The 14,671-nt window shown below is 49.7% G+C and overlaps 1 protein-coding gene across 2 annotated transcripts in view; it reads left to right on the top strand.

Moving 5' to 3' along the window:
* The first annotated feature begins 652 nt into the window (after positions 1-652).
* The window catches only part of PHF12 (PHD finger protein 12), a 31,196-nt gene continuing 17,177 nt past the window's right edge, over positions 653-14,671 (top strand). The window contains exons 1-2 of one of the 2 annotated variants that reach the window (XM_061363481.1): positions 653-824; positions 1,147-1,328. In XM_061363481.1, coding sequence (XP_061219465.1) covers positions 759-824; positions 1,147-1,328 — 248 coding nt within the window. In that variant the 5' untranslated portion in view covers positions 653-758. The remainder of the gene's footprint in view (positions 825-1,146; positions 1,329-14,671) is intronic. The other variant, XM_061363480.1, reaches the window with a different exon arrangement.

The following is a 14,671-nucleotide window of genomic DNA, read 5'->3' as shown; positions in this document are numbered from 1 at the left end:
GCAGGGCAGCCCTGCATGGGGGTGCACCCCCCCTGTGTGCCCCACCGGGAACCCCGAGACTCCATTCTCCGTTGCGCTGCACGGGGGGAATTGCCGCTTTAAGAGGCGTGGCCTCCGCGAGGGTGACGTCACGGGAATGATTCCGCGCCGGCGCGCCCTCTGCGGGTAGGCACAGCCCACCTTCCCTTGCGTCGTGACGTCACGGGCGGCGGCACCACCCGGGGGACGTGACGGCGGCCACGCGCCTGCGCACCGCCCTCTTTCGCCCCGCCCCTCTATTTTACCGCGCCTGTGCGCACAGCCGGCATGGCGCATGCGCGGTAGGACTATGTGCGCTCTGCCCCCCCTCCCCTCCCCGCCCTCTACCGGCGCGCGAGGGCTGACCGCGGGAGGCGGCGCGGGGCGCGCATGCGCGGTGCGGCCCGGAGCGTCGGCGCCGCCTGTGCGCGGTGCGTGCGCGGTGCGTGTGCGGCGGCGGCGGCGGGCGCGGGGCCGCCCCTTCCCCTCCCTCCCTTCACACGGCATGGCAGCGGGAGCGGGGACCCTCGCGGCCGCCCCCGGGCCCGCCTGCAGGCGGAGGAGGCAGCGGCCCGTGGGCTAGGCCCTGCCGCCTGCCCCCCGCCTCGACGCGGAGCCGCCACCGCTGCTGAGGGGCCACCCCCCCTTCCCTTTACCCCCCTCATAACAAGCCCCCATCCCCGCCTCGCTCCCTCTCGCCGGGGGGGGGCGGCTCTCGGGGCCGCTCCCGGGCTGGATGAATGTGGGAGAAGATGGAGACCAAGACGATCGTCTACGACCTGGACACCTCTGGGGGGCTCATGGAGGTGAGGCCCGGGCGGCGGACGGGGGGGAGAGGCCTGGACCGGGGGAGGCCGCGGGGCTGCAAAATGGCGAGGGGCACTCACCCCCCCGGAGCCCCGTGGCCATAGAAGGAAGTGCGGAGGGACGGAGGCAGCTCGCCCAATCCCCGGGAGAGGCCCTCCGGACACGGGCCCGGCGGGCGGGGCGGGCCCGGCACAGGCCTTGTGTCCCGTTTCCCCCCCCCCGGGGCCGCTTTCCCGTCGTCGGTGAGGAGGGAGAAGGGCGTTTGGGGTCAGGGTCGGTGCCAACCCCTCAGAGGCGCTGTCTGTGTGTCTGTCCCTGCAGCAAATCCAGGCCCTCCTGGCTCCCCCCAAGAGCGAAGATGGGGAAAAGAAGAGCAGGAGGCCCGAGAAGGAGCCCAGGCGAAGTGGCAGGGCCACTAACCACGATAGCTGCGATAGCTGCAAGGAAGGAGGGGATCTGCTGTGCTGCGATCACTGCCCCGCCGCTTTCCACCTCCAGTGCTGGTAAGGCTCGGCGCTGTCCTCCCTCCGGATCCAGCCATCCCGGCCCAGGCAGCACCTTCCCTCCAGCAGCTCCTACTCCCCGTTAGCTTCGCTCTGGGAAAAGGGGGGGGTGCACGGCAGGAACAAAAAGGAGGTGCAAACCTTCAGCCCCCCCCCCACTCATGTCCATCCCCTTCTCTGTGGTTAATCCACGGCAGCCGGGGTGCAGAGCGTTGTGGCTGCCCCCCCTGCGGGTGGGGGTCTGCCACCCTCCTTTCTTTATGTGCTGAGCAGCGGCCGAGAGGCCTGGAGGAGGAGCGAGGCCCTGGCTGCGCGGCCTGCCCGCGCTGCTGCTGCCCCTGCCCGGCCTTCCTCCACCCTCCCCAGCGGGGAACTTCCCCTCCTCACCCCTCTCCGAGGGTGCTTTGCTTGGGGGGGGGGGACACCCTCCGGAGCGGTGTGACCAGAGGGAGGGAAGGAAGCGGCGGTGGCGTCTCCGCACCAGGCCTGACATTCCCGGCGCTTCCGTGCTGCTGCAGCTGCTGGGAATAATGGAGGTTGCTGTCTCTGTGTCTCCCTGCCTCACTGTTTACAATATGGCGACCTTCCTTTAAATTATATTTTTATTCTCAGCGCCATTTTGGCTGCATTTGTGGCTTCCAAACCCTCGCAGCGCTCCCTCCAACGTGAAAACACCTTCCCTGGGGGCAATCTGGCCCTCCAGGCTTTAAGATTGGCCGGGTTTATTCCTTTCCCTCCTTTTTTTCCCCCTCTTCCTCCTCACTCCAGACCTGCTCTGGCAGTGTCTGCTGTGGACTAGGGGGCATTAGGATCCTCTTGCAGGGCGTTGGGTGGCTTTGTGGGTGAAGGCAGATCTCCCTGCATGCAAATCTGGGTGCAGTGTGGGAGCCGAGGTGCATGCGGAGGCGGTGGAGAAGCTCTGGTCGGTGCAGGCTGCAGCGGGGAAGGACTCTTGCTGCCTTCCCTCGCAGCTTCCTGAGCTCTTGGCACAAAGCGACGCGCTCCAAAAAGCACCTCAACTTTCCATCCCAAAGTTTTTCCCCTTTTTCTGGATGCATCCCAGGCTGCCTTACCCGAATCTCCCCTTCAACAGTTGACGCAGGCGGTTTGTGTTAAATTAGCACAGCCAGAATGGATAATGGAGTGGAGGAGGGAGCGGGGCAAGTCAAACAGCTGGAGCTCGGGCGTAGAGAGTATTCTTCCTTAGGGGAGATTTTTTAACCACATTCCTTTCTCTCTTTCATGCTTTGGAGCTTTGTTTGCCACCCTGTTACAGCTGTCTGTCTGCTTTTTTCTCTCCCCCTTTTTTACTTGGTGGTTGCACTGCGTTTCTGTGCTAATTGCAGGTCTCTGAACACTTATTAAACTGATTGCTGATACCAGGAAAACCGAGTGTGTGGTCACAGTTCTGTAGGGAGTGTCCCGTTAGCAGCGTGTAGCCAGACAAACCCGACAATGCTGTAGCATGCAGCCATGACATCATCCCCTCCTACCCTCAGGAAGTGCTACTGGTGGTAGTGCAGATCCTCTAACATTTACTAGGTGGACACTAATTGCTTAATTATTTTTGCCCAGCATTCTTGGTGGGCTTTAATTTAAGTTGGGAGGAGGAGATTTTTTAACTTCTCCATGGCATATGTGCTTAAAAACTCAGTGTTTGCTTTCAGATGCTGCTGAGCGCATCCTGAGCCTTCTCTTAGCGAGGCTGGAGCGATGGTTAAAGCTTCACGTTTTGAGGTGGAAGAGCTGTGACTAATGCTGTAGGGCTTCCTGGTTGACTCTTGAGTCTTGGTTAAGTCTAACCGTAAATGAGACCGCTTTGTGCATGGCTAAATCTGGCTGAGTTTCATGGCTTAATTTGGCAGGTTTCTTGTAGTTGGTGAGTGGGAAGCAGTTGTGTGAATCGGATACCGGTAAAGCTTTGGCTGTACTTGAGTTAGTTACATTATAATTACTTTAAACATACATATTTTTGGCTAAGTGGTCACCTTTTGAAACAGAAATGGAAGGAGCAGTTGTGATGATGCTTTCCCGCTTCAGTTGTTGCCTTTCCTGGGGGATCCTTTTGACAATGGCACAGACTCTGCTGTGGGGTGGGATGTGGCATGGTTTGGAGATAGGCTTCACCTGAAGCTCTCTGGCTTGGGTCTGGTTCTGCCTCCCTACTCGTGAAAGCCTGTCCATGGCTTGGCCAAGGTCTTCCCGTGAACCGGGTTGTCTAGAAGGGATGCTCAGGCTTTGTTTTCCTGTTTTCTTCCCTTTACCACCTGCATCTTGCTTGAAGTAACCTTCTGCTCTGGCTATAAACCTAGGCATAAAGGCAGCACTTGTAACTTCCTTTCTTCTTCCTTTTGGTTTTGTATTTGAAGAGTAGCAGCTGTAATGCAGTGCTTGTTTGAAGTCATCTGAATAGCAGTTTAAATGCTCTGCTGGGGCATAGTAGCTGAATAGTGTCGACAGCTTACCTGTTCTTTAAATATTTATTGCAATCTTTAGCACCAGGTTGCATTTATTATCAGCATAGAAAAAAATTAAAGAGAAATTAAGAAGAGCAGCTCTTAATTGGTCTGGGGTTTGTAATCAGTTGATTAAAGCTGTGTACAGAGACCATACTATAAAAGACAATGAATGACAAGGGTGTGATCAGCCCAAGTCACGCAGGCGGCTGGAGACGAACCCAGGAGTTAACCCAGCTCAGTAGCCCGTAAACTAGTTTTGTGTCTTCCTGTGTCGAGAAGTCTTCTCGGTCGTGTTGCTTGAACCTGTGGTGAGCAAGTTGGCTTCATTAGGTGAGTGTGTGGTGCTCAAATTCAGCACTTTGCTTTAACTTCAGTTTGGGGCCTGAACCTGTTGCCTTCTGCAGGAAACAGAAGGCACTTGGCCAAAATCCCCCGAACTTTCCGAGTCTGATGGTATTGTGCGTCTCTGATGGGAAAAAACAAGTTCTGTTGATGCACTGTGCAAGTGGCTTCCTCTTTCATCTGTCAGTGTGTCAGCTCTTCTCACAACTCCATTTCAGAACCTCTCGCTCGGCATAAAACTCCTGCAGGTGACCCATGGAGCAGGAGGATCACCATCAGGCTGCAGATAAAGTGGCTTGGTGGAAGGGATACAGGAAAGTGTGAAATCCCTTCCAGACACTTAATTTCAACATACTTGGATTAATATTGTGGTCAGGTGACTGTCTTCAGGTTTGAATTTACAGAGAGGGCTGGGGCTTTTTCAGTCCTTAGTAATTCTTGAAACAGAGCGAAGGCTTTTTAGCTCTTAAGTCTGCTTTTGGTTATGCTGTTTGCCCATAATCCGCTGCTTTGGGTAATGGTGCAGCCTGCATTTCCATTCTGATGTTCTGCCTTAACCCAGGCCCCTGGGAATGGTGTACGCTCCTTCTTTACATGATTGAAACCCAATTTTCCAGTGCTATTCTATTCTTCCCCTTTTATATCCTCCTTCTGGCTATGTGATTGTTAGAATTCCCTATGTTTTCTGGAGCCCGTGGTAAACTCGATTCACGTTGGAGCCTGTTTGCAGAGTGCCTGATGTTGCAAATTCATTACAGCTTCGCTGAAGGATTAGAAAGATCCCTGGGAGAGGAAAAGTTTAGTTAACAAGCAGGGGGAGGGGAGTGACAACAGGAGGGAGAACTAACACAGAACAGTTTTGTGTTGGGGTTTTTTTTCATCCCTGTTTTTTAAGTCTAACTGTCCAAGTTTCTGGTTGGAGGAGCCCAGAATCCCCAACCTCACTGAATGCTGCTCTTCACGTCCCTCTTACAAATCCCTGCTGCTGGCTGTGAGGCACTGCTAGCGTGGCAAAGTGACCTGAGGTACCTAAAGCTGCCCCTACCCTAAACAGACAGTACCAGTTTGATGGCACTGCCCAGCAAAACCACTTTCCTTAGCTGCTGGGAGAGGTACGCTGCACCCATACTAGGGCCTGCTAGCTCCATCAACACTTCCCTCTCCATGTTTATATTTGGAGCCTTTTGGCTCCATTTCTCCTTCAGTTTGGCAGCCTTTGCCAAAGTTGTCGAAGAACTGGAGTAACAGAGCTGCAAAGAGAAGGAGTGAAGCTTAAACTAGCCTGAGTTTTGCATATTTTCTATGAGTCACAGTGGGTAAGCGCTTTGCACAAAGAGTGGAAAAAAGTTGTGTTAGGTAGGACATCTGTAACTCTTCCCCCCTTTACTCAGGTCTGAAATGTCCTGTTTTTATCTTGGCAATTGGTCTGGATTTGGTTTTTTTACATAAATACCTGTTCTCTGAGAGGGGAGGGAAACTTTAGCCTGTCTGTTGTGTTAGCTAATCCTTCCTCTAATGGGCATCTTTGGCTGCCTCCAGAGTTTCAGGTGAACCTTTGAATGGTCTGAAGCATCTGCTGCTGCAAGGAGTGGCAGGATAACCAGAAATGCTGCTGGAGAGGTTGGCCTCATCTCTAATAGTGAACTACAGAGGAGCAGGTTTCTGTATATTGAATTCATTGTGTTGCTGGCACTTCTGACAGCTTCAAAAGCTTGTGGTTTAACTGCAGAAAGTTTGTATTTTGAGGCTTTCTGGGTTCTTTTTACATTAAATAACTGGCAAAACACCTACTTGAATGTTTATGTGAGTGCATTTTGAAGATCAGAGTAAGCTCTTCTGTTCCAAACATTAATTTAAACATATCCACCTTTACTGATAGTTTGTTAAAACAATAGTTTTTAGTATGTACTTTTTAACCCCCCCCTAAAGTTTGGGGTTTATGTGTCTTTGGTTCTGATATTTGGTAGCATTGGGACCAGCCTGGTCTCGATCCTAAACCAGAAGGAAGCAGTGGCACTGGCTTGGTTCCTTACTGTGGAGGGTCACTGCGCATGTGCCTGCAGATGTGGTAACATGATCAGTCTTGGCAGTTCTGTTGAGCAAAGTTGTACCAATGAGATCTTTCCCTCCCCTTGTTTTGTCCTAAATCGCTCCATGCAAAGGCAGATAAGGTCAGCCCAAATCTACCAATTTAAGCTGAGGGCACCCAAAAAGCCATTCACAGTAAGAATCTGATGAATTAATCTAACTTTGGGGCTTACAAACCACGATTCTCACCTTTGTGTGCTCATGTTTGAGCGAGCAGATTTTGCAGCATGGGCAAGAGTTGGGTATTCAGATCAAGCTGTGGATCCCAGCTGCTGCTCTCTCCCTATCAGCATAAAGTGGTAGGAGCAAAGCATTAGGGTTCTAACACAGTCAAGAAGGGATGTTTAGCTGCTTAACTTAACACTTTGTCTTCAGGCATGGCTGCTGTGTGGACTAGCATTATGTCAAACACCCATAATGAACTGGAGCTGTTTATAGGGCACGGTATGAGACTGTTAATAAGGAAAGTTCTCTGCTGTTTTGTCCCTTTGCTTGGGAAAGTGCCAGTTTTGTTGACTGGGACTTGTGGGACTGAGGACTCTTTCTTTTGTGGACTCCTAAAGTTCAGTAGATTGCAGTGGCTTCGAGGTGGGGTTCAGGGCTTTGTTCATGCTGCTTCAGAGCTGGTCTTTCCTGGTATGTCAGACCTGCAGGCGTGACTCATGGAAAGGTCTTCCCAGAGGAATTCCAGCTCCTCCAGGCATTTGCAAAGGAAATTCTTAATTGGATTAGATTCATAATACTAATCTGCTAATGACTGTTTGTTATGGAGATCTTAGCACTATCTTGTAAATATATTCACCTTATTTAGCTTGCCTCATGTCTTTTATCACGGACAAGCTGTTAAGATTGTACCCGCCCGCGGATCTTGGAGTTGGGAATGGGAGGACTGTGTTTAGTACACAAAATCATGTAATACTCATGATTCTCCCCTCTCTTTACATTTCTCAGCGTTGCTTTAGGTGGGGGTAGTAAATGGGAAGTGGTAATGATGAGCATGTCTAGCATCAGGCTGTGTTTCTCTTAGAGGGTGTGAAGGACATCTCGAGTGGGGAAAGCCCCCACAGTGTTGTCAGGAACAGAGCTGTGTATTTTTGGTAAGAGACAGGACCAAATATGCTGCTTTTTCTTCCTGAAACTCACCTTTTTGACTTGGCTTGTAGGTGCTGTTGTGGTGGTGTGAAGAACACACTGCATGGAGGACAAGGCTTCTGGCTGGTTCCTTGTATAGAGCAGAGTCAGTTCAGGATTTCAGTTCTAGCATCAATACTGCAACAGCCTTTCTGCATAATAAAGGCACTAACATCATTTCTGTTTATTGACCCACACAAGTGGATGGATGTTAAGCTGTTTTTGTTGCTGGACTGACTCACTGGTAGGTGTCAGGTTCTTGAGTTTTTCCTGTGCTCCGGAGCCCTTATTAATCCTTGAGTCAGTGGCAAATAGCAGGAACCTGCCAAGAAGAAAGAGAGCTTCCAGAGCAGGAAGGAGGTTGTATCTTCCTGAGAGCGAGTGTTACAAAGTCTGTATAGTCAGGGTGTGCTGCCTGTTGCAATATAAATCACATGTGAGGAGGGTGTACCTGTGTTTAACCAGTCAGGAAGGAAGCTAGGAGTTGTGTGAATGCTAGTGTATCCGAGGTTATAGTATGTATTTGTTGTAGGGAAATGAAGTAGTGGGTTTAAAAGAAGGGAATGTAAGCAAAAAGCATCTTGTCACGTCAGGTTACTGGCTAAACTTGTGATTTCTGTGACATGGTCAGAATGTCACAACTGGCTTTTTCTCCTTTTTGTAGTCAGTTTATGCTGCTTCTGACTCCACTGCTCTCAGGATGTCTGCCCAGCTTCCTCAAAGGAATGCTGTGGTATCCAATAGCTGTAAGCCGAGTGAAAATGGCGTTGTACCTTCCCTTTAACAAAGGGGTTGACAGATGTCAGGTGTAATGCAATGACATGCCTTTTTAGGGTATGGAGTAAACGCTTCTTATGGCCAAAAATGAAGGGAAAAGAATCTAAAAGTCATTCTTGCAGTCGGCGTGTCAGGTCGTGAGTACAAAAGGCAAAGAGCATCTCGGCCAGCTGAGGGAAACGTGGTGCCTGAACCCAACTCTAACCTATTTCTGCTGACGTCTGCTCTGCACGAGTCACTTGAAGTAAACTAGATGGAGCTGGAGATTACCCACTTTGAAGCCTGCAGAAAGCAGTGGCCTGAGGATGCCGTTTAGGAGGCTGCAAACCCCATGCTGTATTTCTGGCGGGCTCTAGTGATTGGTGTGAAACACCTGCCTGGACAGCCTCTGACTCTGGGCAAACAGCATGTGAACTTCCCAGTGATCTCCATCTAGAATAGCAACAGGAGCAGGATATGAAGGTGATCTGGGAAAAGCAAAGAATGCATGCCCTCCTTTTGGTGGGTTTTTTCTATTGCTGCTCTTTCTCATCTCTTCCCCTGTGTTCATGGGAAAGCCTCATCCACATGGAGGTGTCAGAATTACGCTTCACTTGTGCCTGTGTGAAGACAAATTCATCCTTTTCCTTTTATGGGCCTGTCCTTCATCCTCTTCTGATGTGCGCTTTCCTTTTTTCCACCTTATTGCTTCTGTCCTTTCACCCCTGTCTGCTTTGAACACATTCAGGATGGCTGGGGCTGAATGTGGTCGCTCCTCTGAAACCTCTCAGACCTGTGTTTTGATTATCTTTTCTTCCCCCACCAGCGATGTCTCTTCATTTATTGTTCTTTAAAGACAAAATTGGATGAAGTGATTCTCACTCGAGCTGTGTTGTTCCTCAGACCTTTCTTTTCCCTGATGCTGCCCTGTGTGTCATCCTGCTTTGTGAAGATGACTTCTAATCTGTTAAGAAGATGGTGCTGTAAAGATCTGAACACTTAACAATGAACCTGGACACTGAATTCAGGCTATTGTTGCTATTGTCTGCAGTGCAGGCATGAGTGATGATGCATGGAAAAGAAACAGGAGTCAGGATGTGCAGAACGCTTGAATTTCTGCATCTGACCCAAATTTTCCAAAGTCAACAAGTCTTCCTGTTGAATTCCATGATTTCTGCTTAGAAATACAAAGCTGCACAGCTCCCTAGCAGATATGTCCCAAATATCAGAGGTCATAACCAATATCAGGGTAGATAACCAACCAGACTTACTGAAAAACAAGATCAGGAAGCCTCAGGTGGTATTACACAGTTTTTAAAGCACATTTATTTAGCTAGACGTACACTTGGTGGGTTTTAGACCTTCATGGAAGTTTAATATCTTAAAACCCACGAGTTCTTGTCAGCTTTTAATGAGGGTTGTCTATGGGATGGTCTCTGTGGGCCAGGTTCTCTCCATAAATAGAAGTCACTAATCACATCAGGTGATCACATGTGTACATGCAGCTTATCCAGTGTATTGGACTCTCCTGCTTGTCAAGTTTGAGACAGAAATGTTCTGCTTCATCCCATGTGAGGGAACTTTCCTCATTCCTTGGGATTGGCTGTGCACGGGAAGGACGCTGATGACAGTAGGAAGGGAAGTGAGGTAAGGTGGATAACACATGCATCCATGACGTTGTACTTGGCTTTCCCTTCTCAGGATGGGACTAGCAGTAGCACTTTGAGGATGGGTACAAGTAAATAACCTCGCTGGCTTCAAAATACTCACATTCACAATACACCAGTGCTTTGGTTTGTGGTTCTTGCTGCTGCCAGAGGCTTCAGTGATGTTCTGCCCTTGCAGTGGTGAACACTGGCTGGTTTAGAAGGTAGAGATAAGCACACAGTAAATGCAACTGGGATTTAGCATACCTGTCTGTGTTACTTCTTAGACTCTTAACTTGCAGTCTTCCTCCACTCTTGTACTGGCACACGGACAGATTATGTTAGTCTAATTTTATCTTGTGTGCATCTTGTTTCTCACTGTCTGGCCATAAAATGGTGTTTTAATCACCCTTCTGTTCTCTGTTGCTGAACCCTTATTTCCAGCTCTGGCCCTGCTGCTGGAAAGATGCATGCTAAGCAGATGCAATGTTCCAGATGATGGGATAGTTGGTGACCTGTGAAATGGCCACTTCAGCTCCCTTCCTTGCATAGTGGCAGCCAAAATAACCCTGTACTGATCTGTCCACGTCTCCTTTCTGGATGTTACTAATTTAGAACTATTTTCCATGCATTCTTAGGGCTTCCACTTCAACGGGAGCAAAGTTATGCTGGCTGCTATCAAGGTGTTTTTCACTAGTTCCCTCAGGAAGAGATGCACCACAGATAAAAGTCTAGGGGCTGATGCTCTGTAGGTAATGCGGATTGCACTACTGGCTTCAAGGACTTATAACTTCATAAGCAAGCCTAGTGGAGACCAGAAAGTTCCTGAAACACTAAGAGTTAATGTGATCAGGTCTATAAAGAACAAAGATTATGTCTGGCTTATGTGACGTTTGGTGGTGTCTGCATTGGTGCTTGAGAAATGTTCAGCATCATCAGGGTGACTGTTTATCATAGAACTATAGGATAGTTTGGATTGAAGGGAGCTTAAAGCTCATCCAGTTCCAGCCCCCTGCCACAGGCAGAGACACCTTCCACTAGAGCAGGTTCCTCCAAGCCCCTGTGTCCAACCTGGCCTTGAACACTGCCAGGGATGGGGCATTATCTTGTACTCCTGAGCATTGGGACTTTATCCATGTAAAGGAGCAGAACTTGGAGACCTTCACTGAGTAGTTTGTGCTGAAGAATAGTCCTGAAACTACTGGAACAGGGGAGAGAGCCGACGCTATTCCTAACAACCCTCTTGGAATCTTGACTTCTGTCTTCAGAAAACAGTAAACTTCCCATTGGTCCAAGGATTGCAATAGGAAGGTAAGAGAGTTGCAGTGGGGAGAAACTTGGAACAGCTGATAGCTTGTTTCATGTGCTTTTCTTACATGTAAGGTGGAGGCTCTGGGTGTCCTCCTCCTGTGCTGGAGCAGCTGTGAGCAGAAGCGTGTAACTCGGATGCAGTAAAACTGTTTCAAAGCCCTGAATTTGTAAGTGCTGTGACTTTCCCTGTTTCTCAATGGGGTGTTTGTAATGCCCTGACAGTGAGGTTGCTTTCCTGGTTTGTTTTAGTTGCGGCTGGCATTGAGGCGCTGCTGTAGGAAGCCGGGAAGCCTTGTTCTTTATGAAGCTGGTAGAACAGCTGTAGCTCTATCCATCACTGGGATAAATAGGAGTCCAATAGAAGAGCCGAAAGCTTTCTTCCTTTAACTGGCAAACATAACCAACATCCTTCATTATAAGCCTGTCACTGAGTTATTTAGAAGATTAAATGTTCTTGCCTACATTTTTTTTCATGGAGTTGCTATCTTCCTCTGCACAGAAAAGAAAACCTTAAGTCAGATGTTGAAAACAACTGACATCAGACACAAGCTATTCAAGAAAGCCTCCCCAGACACTGGTTTGTTTTCCTGCCACCACGATCCCAGCCTGATAGCTGGCTGTATCCTGGTGGGTCCGGAGCGTGTTCTCAGCGGTGTCAGCGTGCCTTTGACGCAAGATGGCCACCAGGAATGCCGTGTGTAAATAACTTCAGGTTTGCTTCCAAGGGGTTCCTTTGAGAGCTGTGGCCCAGTTCATAGTGAAGAAGGTGCCATTCCTTGGAGTGTTTGTTTACTATTTACTGAGGTCAGCAAAGTGAAGAGTAATTATGGGATACAGACTGCAACAGGCACCTGATGTACGAGAGCTCCGGGGTGTGAAATTGAAAAGCTAAGTGGCTTCATGCTATTGTTTGCTTGATAAAGACTCCTAATGTGTGGGTAACTCTTGAAGATTTCTTTATTTCTTCATAGCCATTTAAACTTTATTTAAGGGAGGCTTTGCATGATGTTCTGACCATGGAAGAGCAAATCCTGACAACACAAATCTAGCTTGAATTTCCTGGAGATGGCATTTCTTTAGAAAAGAGCCATGAGGCTCATAATATGGCAAATGACTTCCTATCCGTGTAGTGGCTTTTGACTAGGCAGTGATAAATAACTCCTTTGATTTTCAGAGGCTTTGTATGAGTTGGTCTTCCAGGTGTTTGGATAGACCCTAACTTCGAAAGCAAGCCCCAGTTTTTCAGAGCTGTCTTTGTCTTCAGTTCGGAAGCATGTTTGATTTGGGGCACACCAAACCTTCCAGGTAAAACAGTGCTGGTCACTGCTCTCTCCTGTGATGACAAAAGGGGAAACTCTGAAACAAAGGTTCGATGGATCAGAACAGTGCAACTCGGTGGTGTGTAGTTGGAAGGAGATGTGTTGTAAGTGAAGATAAAGTTGGTGCTGTACAATTGCAGGTCCTGTTGGCAGCCAACGCTAAGGACTGGAGATGTGCGTGCTAATGAACCTAAGAAAGATAAGGAGAAAAGGGCCGTGGTGCTCCTGCCAAAGTATTAATCCTTGCTGTGGTTATGAAGATCAAGTATCTTGTTCAGACTTAAAAATCAGTTTCTCTTATGCTTACAGTAAAAGGTTGACAGATGTGGTCATAACTACTCAATTAAAACAGCATTCCTTAGCGCTTCCCTGGCTTTACGCTGAGACCCAGGAAACGCTCTGTGCTCACAGAGGGGCCAGTGGTGCAGGAGCAGTGTTCATCAGTCTTTGTTAGTGCAGCAGGCTGCCTTGATGAACAGTTCATTAACCAGGAGAAGCAGAATCAGTCTTTTAATACACTTGCTATAGCAGCTAGGCCCTGACAGCAAGCAAAAAACAACTCAGGAGGCTACTCTGAGAGCTAAAACCTTGCTGCTGGTCTGAAACTAATCTTTTCCCCCTCCTTCCCAAGCCTTTGGGTAGCAGCATTCATTAAAACACTTCTCCAAGCTGTCATTTAAGAGAACTGTGCATGTAGGATCTCATGGTTGTTGAGCAGATAGTTCAGCATAACAAATGGGACAATAACATACACACTGAGGAAGAAAAGCGCCCAGACTCTCCTCGGCACCTCTCAGGATTCACCGTGCCATTAATTGTTTCATTGTAAGAGGCGTAAGGTTGAGGTAACAGTTAAAACAAATAACCAGGAGGCATCTGGCAGCGTGCAGATCCCTGGCACGCTGCTTGGAATGGGGCAGACGTGTTTCCAGCGGTTCAGGCACGCTCGGCGGTGCCTTCAGAGCGATGAATTCCCTAGGAACAAATGAAATACTGTGGGTTCTTTTCCCCCTGAGGTGTTGGGAAGGGGGGGGAACGAGCCCGATGAATCCCTGCTCGCTGTAGCTGCGGATCTGAGAGCTCTGTTTCTAGCAGGAGTTGTTGCAGGATCCACCTTAGGGCTCGGAATGGATTTGCACCGCAGCAAGCACACGGGGGTCATTTGTTGCTCTCCTCCTTCCACCCCTTTCCCTGCTTCTATGGGTTTGGGGCTCACTGCTTCAGCCAGACGTTTGAGGCTTCATGAAAGCAGCCAACAGTCGAGGTTTTGGTGCTGGCATCTAGAGCCTGATGTCTCGTTCATCCAAGCCCTCCAGGAAATGAGAAACATAAGCTGCAGGTATGTTTGCGCGTCGACTGGAACACGGAGGCCTCCCAAAGCCTGCTCTCCTCCTCAAAATGGCTGCCAGATGTGTTGGCTCTACTGAACTCCCCGGAGCCTGACACCAGAAGCACTGAGGTTATTGCCACTTTGGTCTTCCCTCAGTCTTCCAGGCAGGACCAAGCGTGAGCCTGGGTGGCTGCGGTACCTGCAGGGTTTGCTGCTGGCACACTGGTGCACTCGGGGCAAGGCTCACTGGGACTCTGTTTAAACAAAGGAAGCGTGTTTGTTTTTACAGCTCAAGCTTGGGAGCCTGGGCTGGGATCCTAAGCCATTTCCCTGTGCTAGGAGCAAGATTCTGGAGGAAGGCAGCCTCTCCCTTTGCTGCCGAGCACAGCTCTTACCGGCCAACAAATACGTGTCTTATCGTCGCTGGCGTGGTGGTGCTGGAGGCTTCTTAAAGCTTAACTTGGGTTTGGCTTCATAACTGTCTGTAGGTGAAATAAACAGTATAGAGACTCCTGAGGTGAACCACAGTCTGGCTCCCCACGCTCATGTGGCTTCTTGGGCTGGTCTTGTAAGCTTGTAAGAGCGATGGGGTTGTTCAGCCTGAGAGGAGAAGGCTCTGGGGAGGCCTTAGAGCAGCTTGCAGTGCCCAAAGGGGCTACAAGAAACCCGGAGAGGGGCTTTGGACAAGGGCCCTTAGGGACAGGCCAAGGGGAATGGCTTGAACCTGCCCGAGGGGAGACTGAGCCGAGCTCTTAGGCAGAAGCTCTTCCCTGTGAGGGTGCTGAGGCGCTGGCACAGGGTGCCCAGAGAAGCTGTGGCTGCCCCATCCCTGGCAGTGCTCAAGGCCAGGTTGGACACAGGGGCTTGGAGCAAGCTGCTCCAGTGGAAGGGGTCCCTGCCCATGGCAGGGGTTGGAACTGGAGGAGCTTTAAGGTCCCTTCAACCCAACCCATTCTATGAT

This window comes from Neopsephotus bourkii, unplaced genomic scaffold (genome assembly GCF_033783945.1).
Source record: "Neopsephotus bourkii isolate Nb327-2 ecotype Australia unplaced genomic scaffold, CSIRO-AGI_Nbou_v1 NB_1154, whole genome shotgun sequence".
Taxonomy (NCBI): Eukaryota; Metazoa; Chordata; class Aves; order Psittaciformes; family Psittacidae; genus Neopsephotus; species Neopsephotus bourkii.
This window is presented reverse-complemented; position numbering and strand designations above follow the sequence as displayed.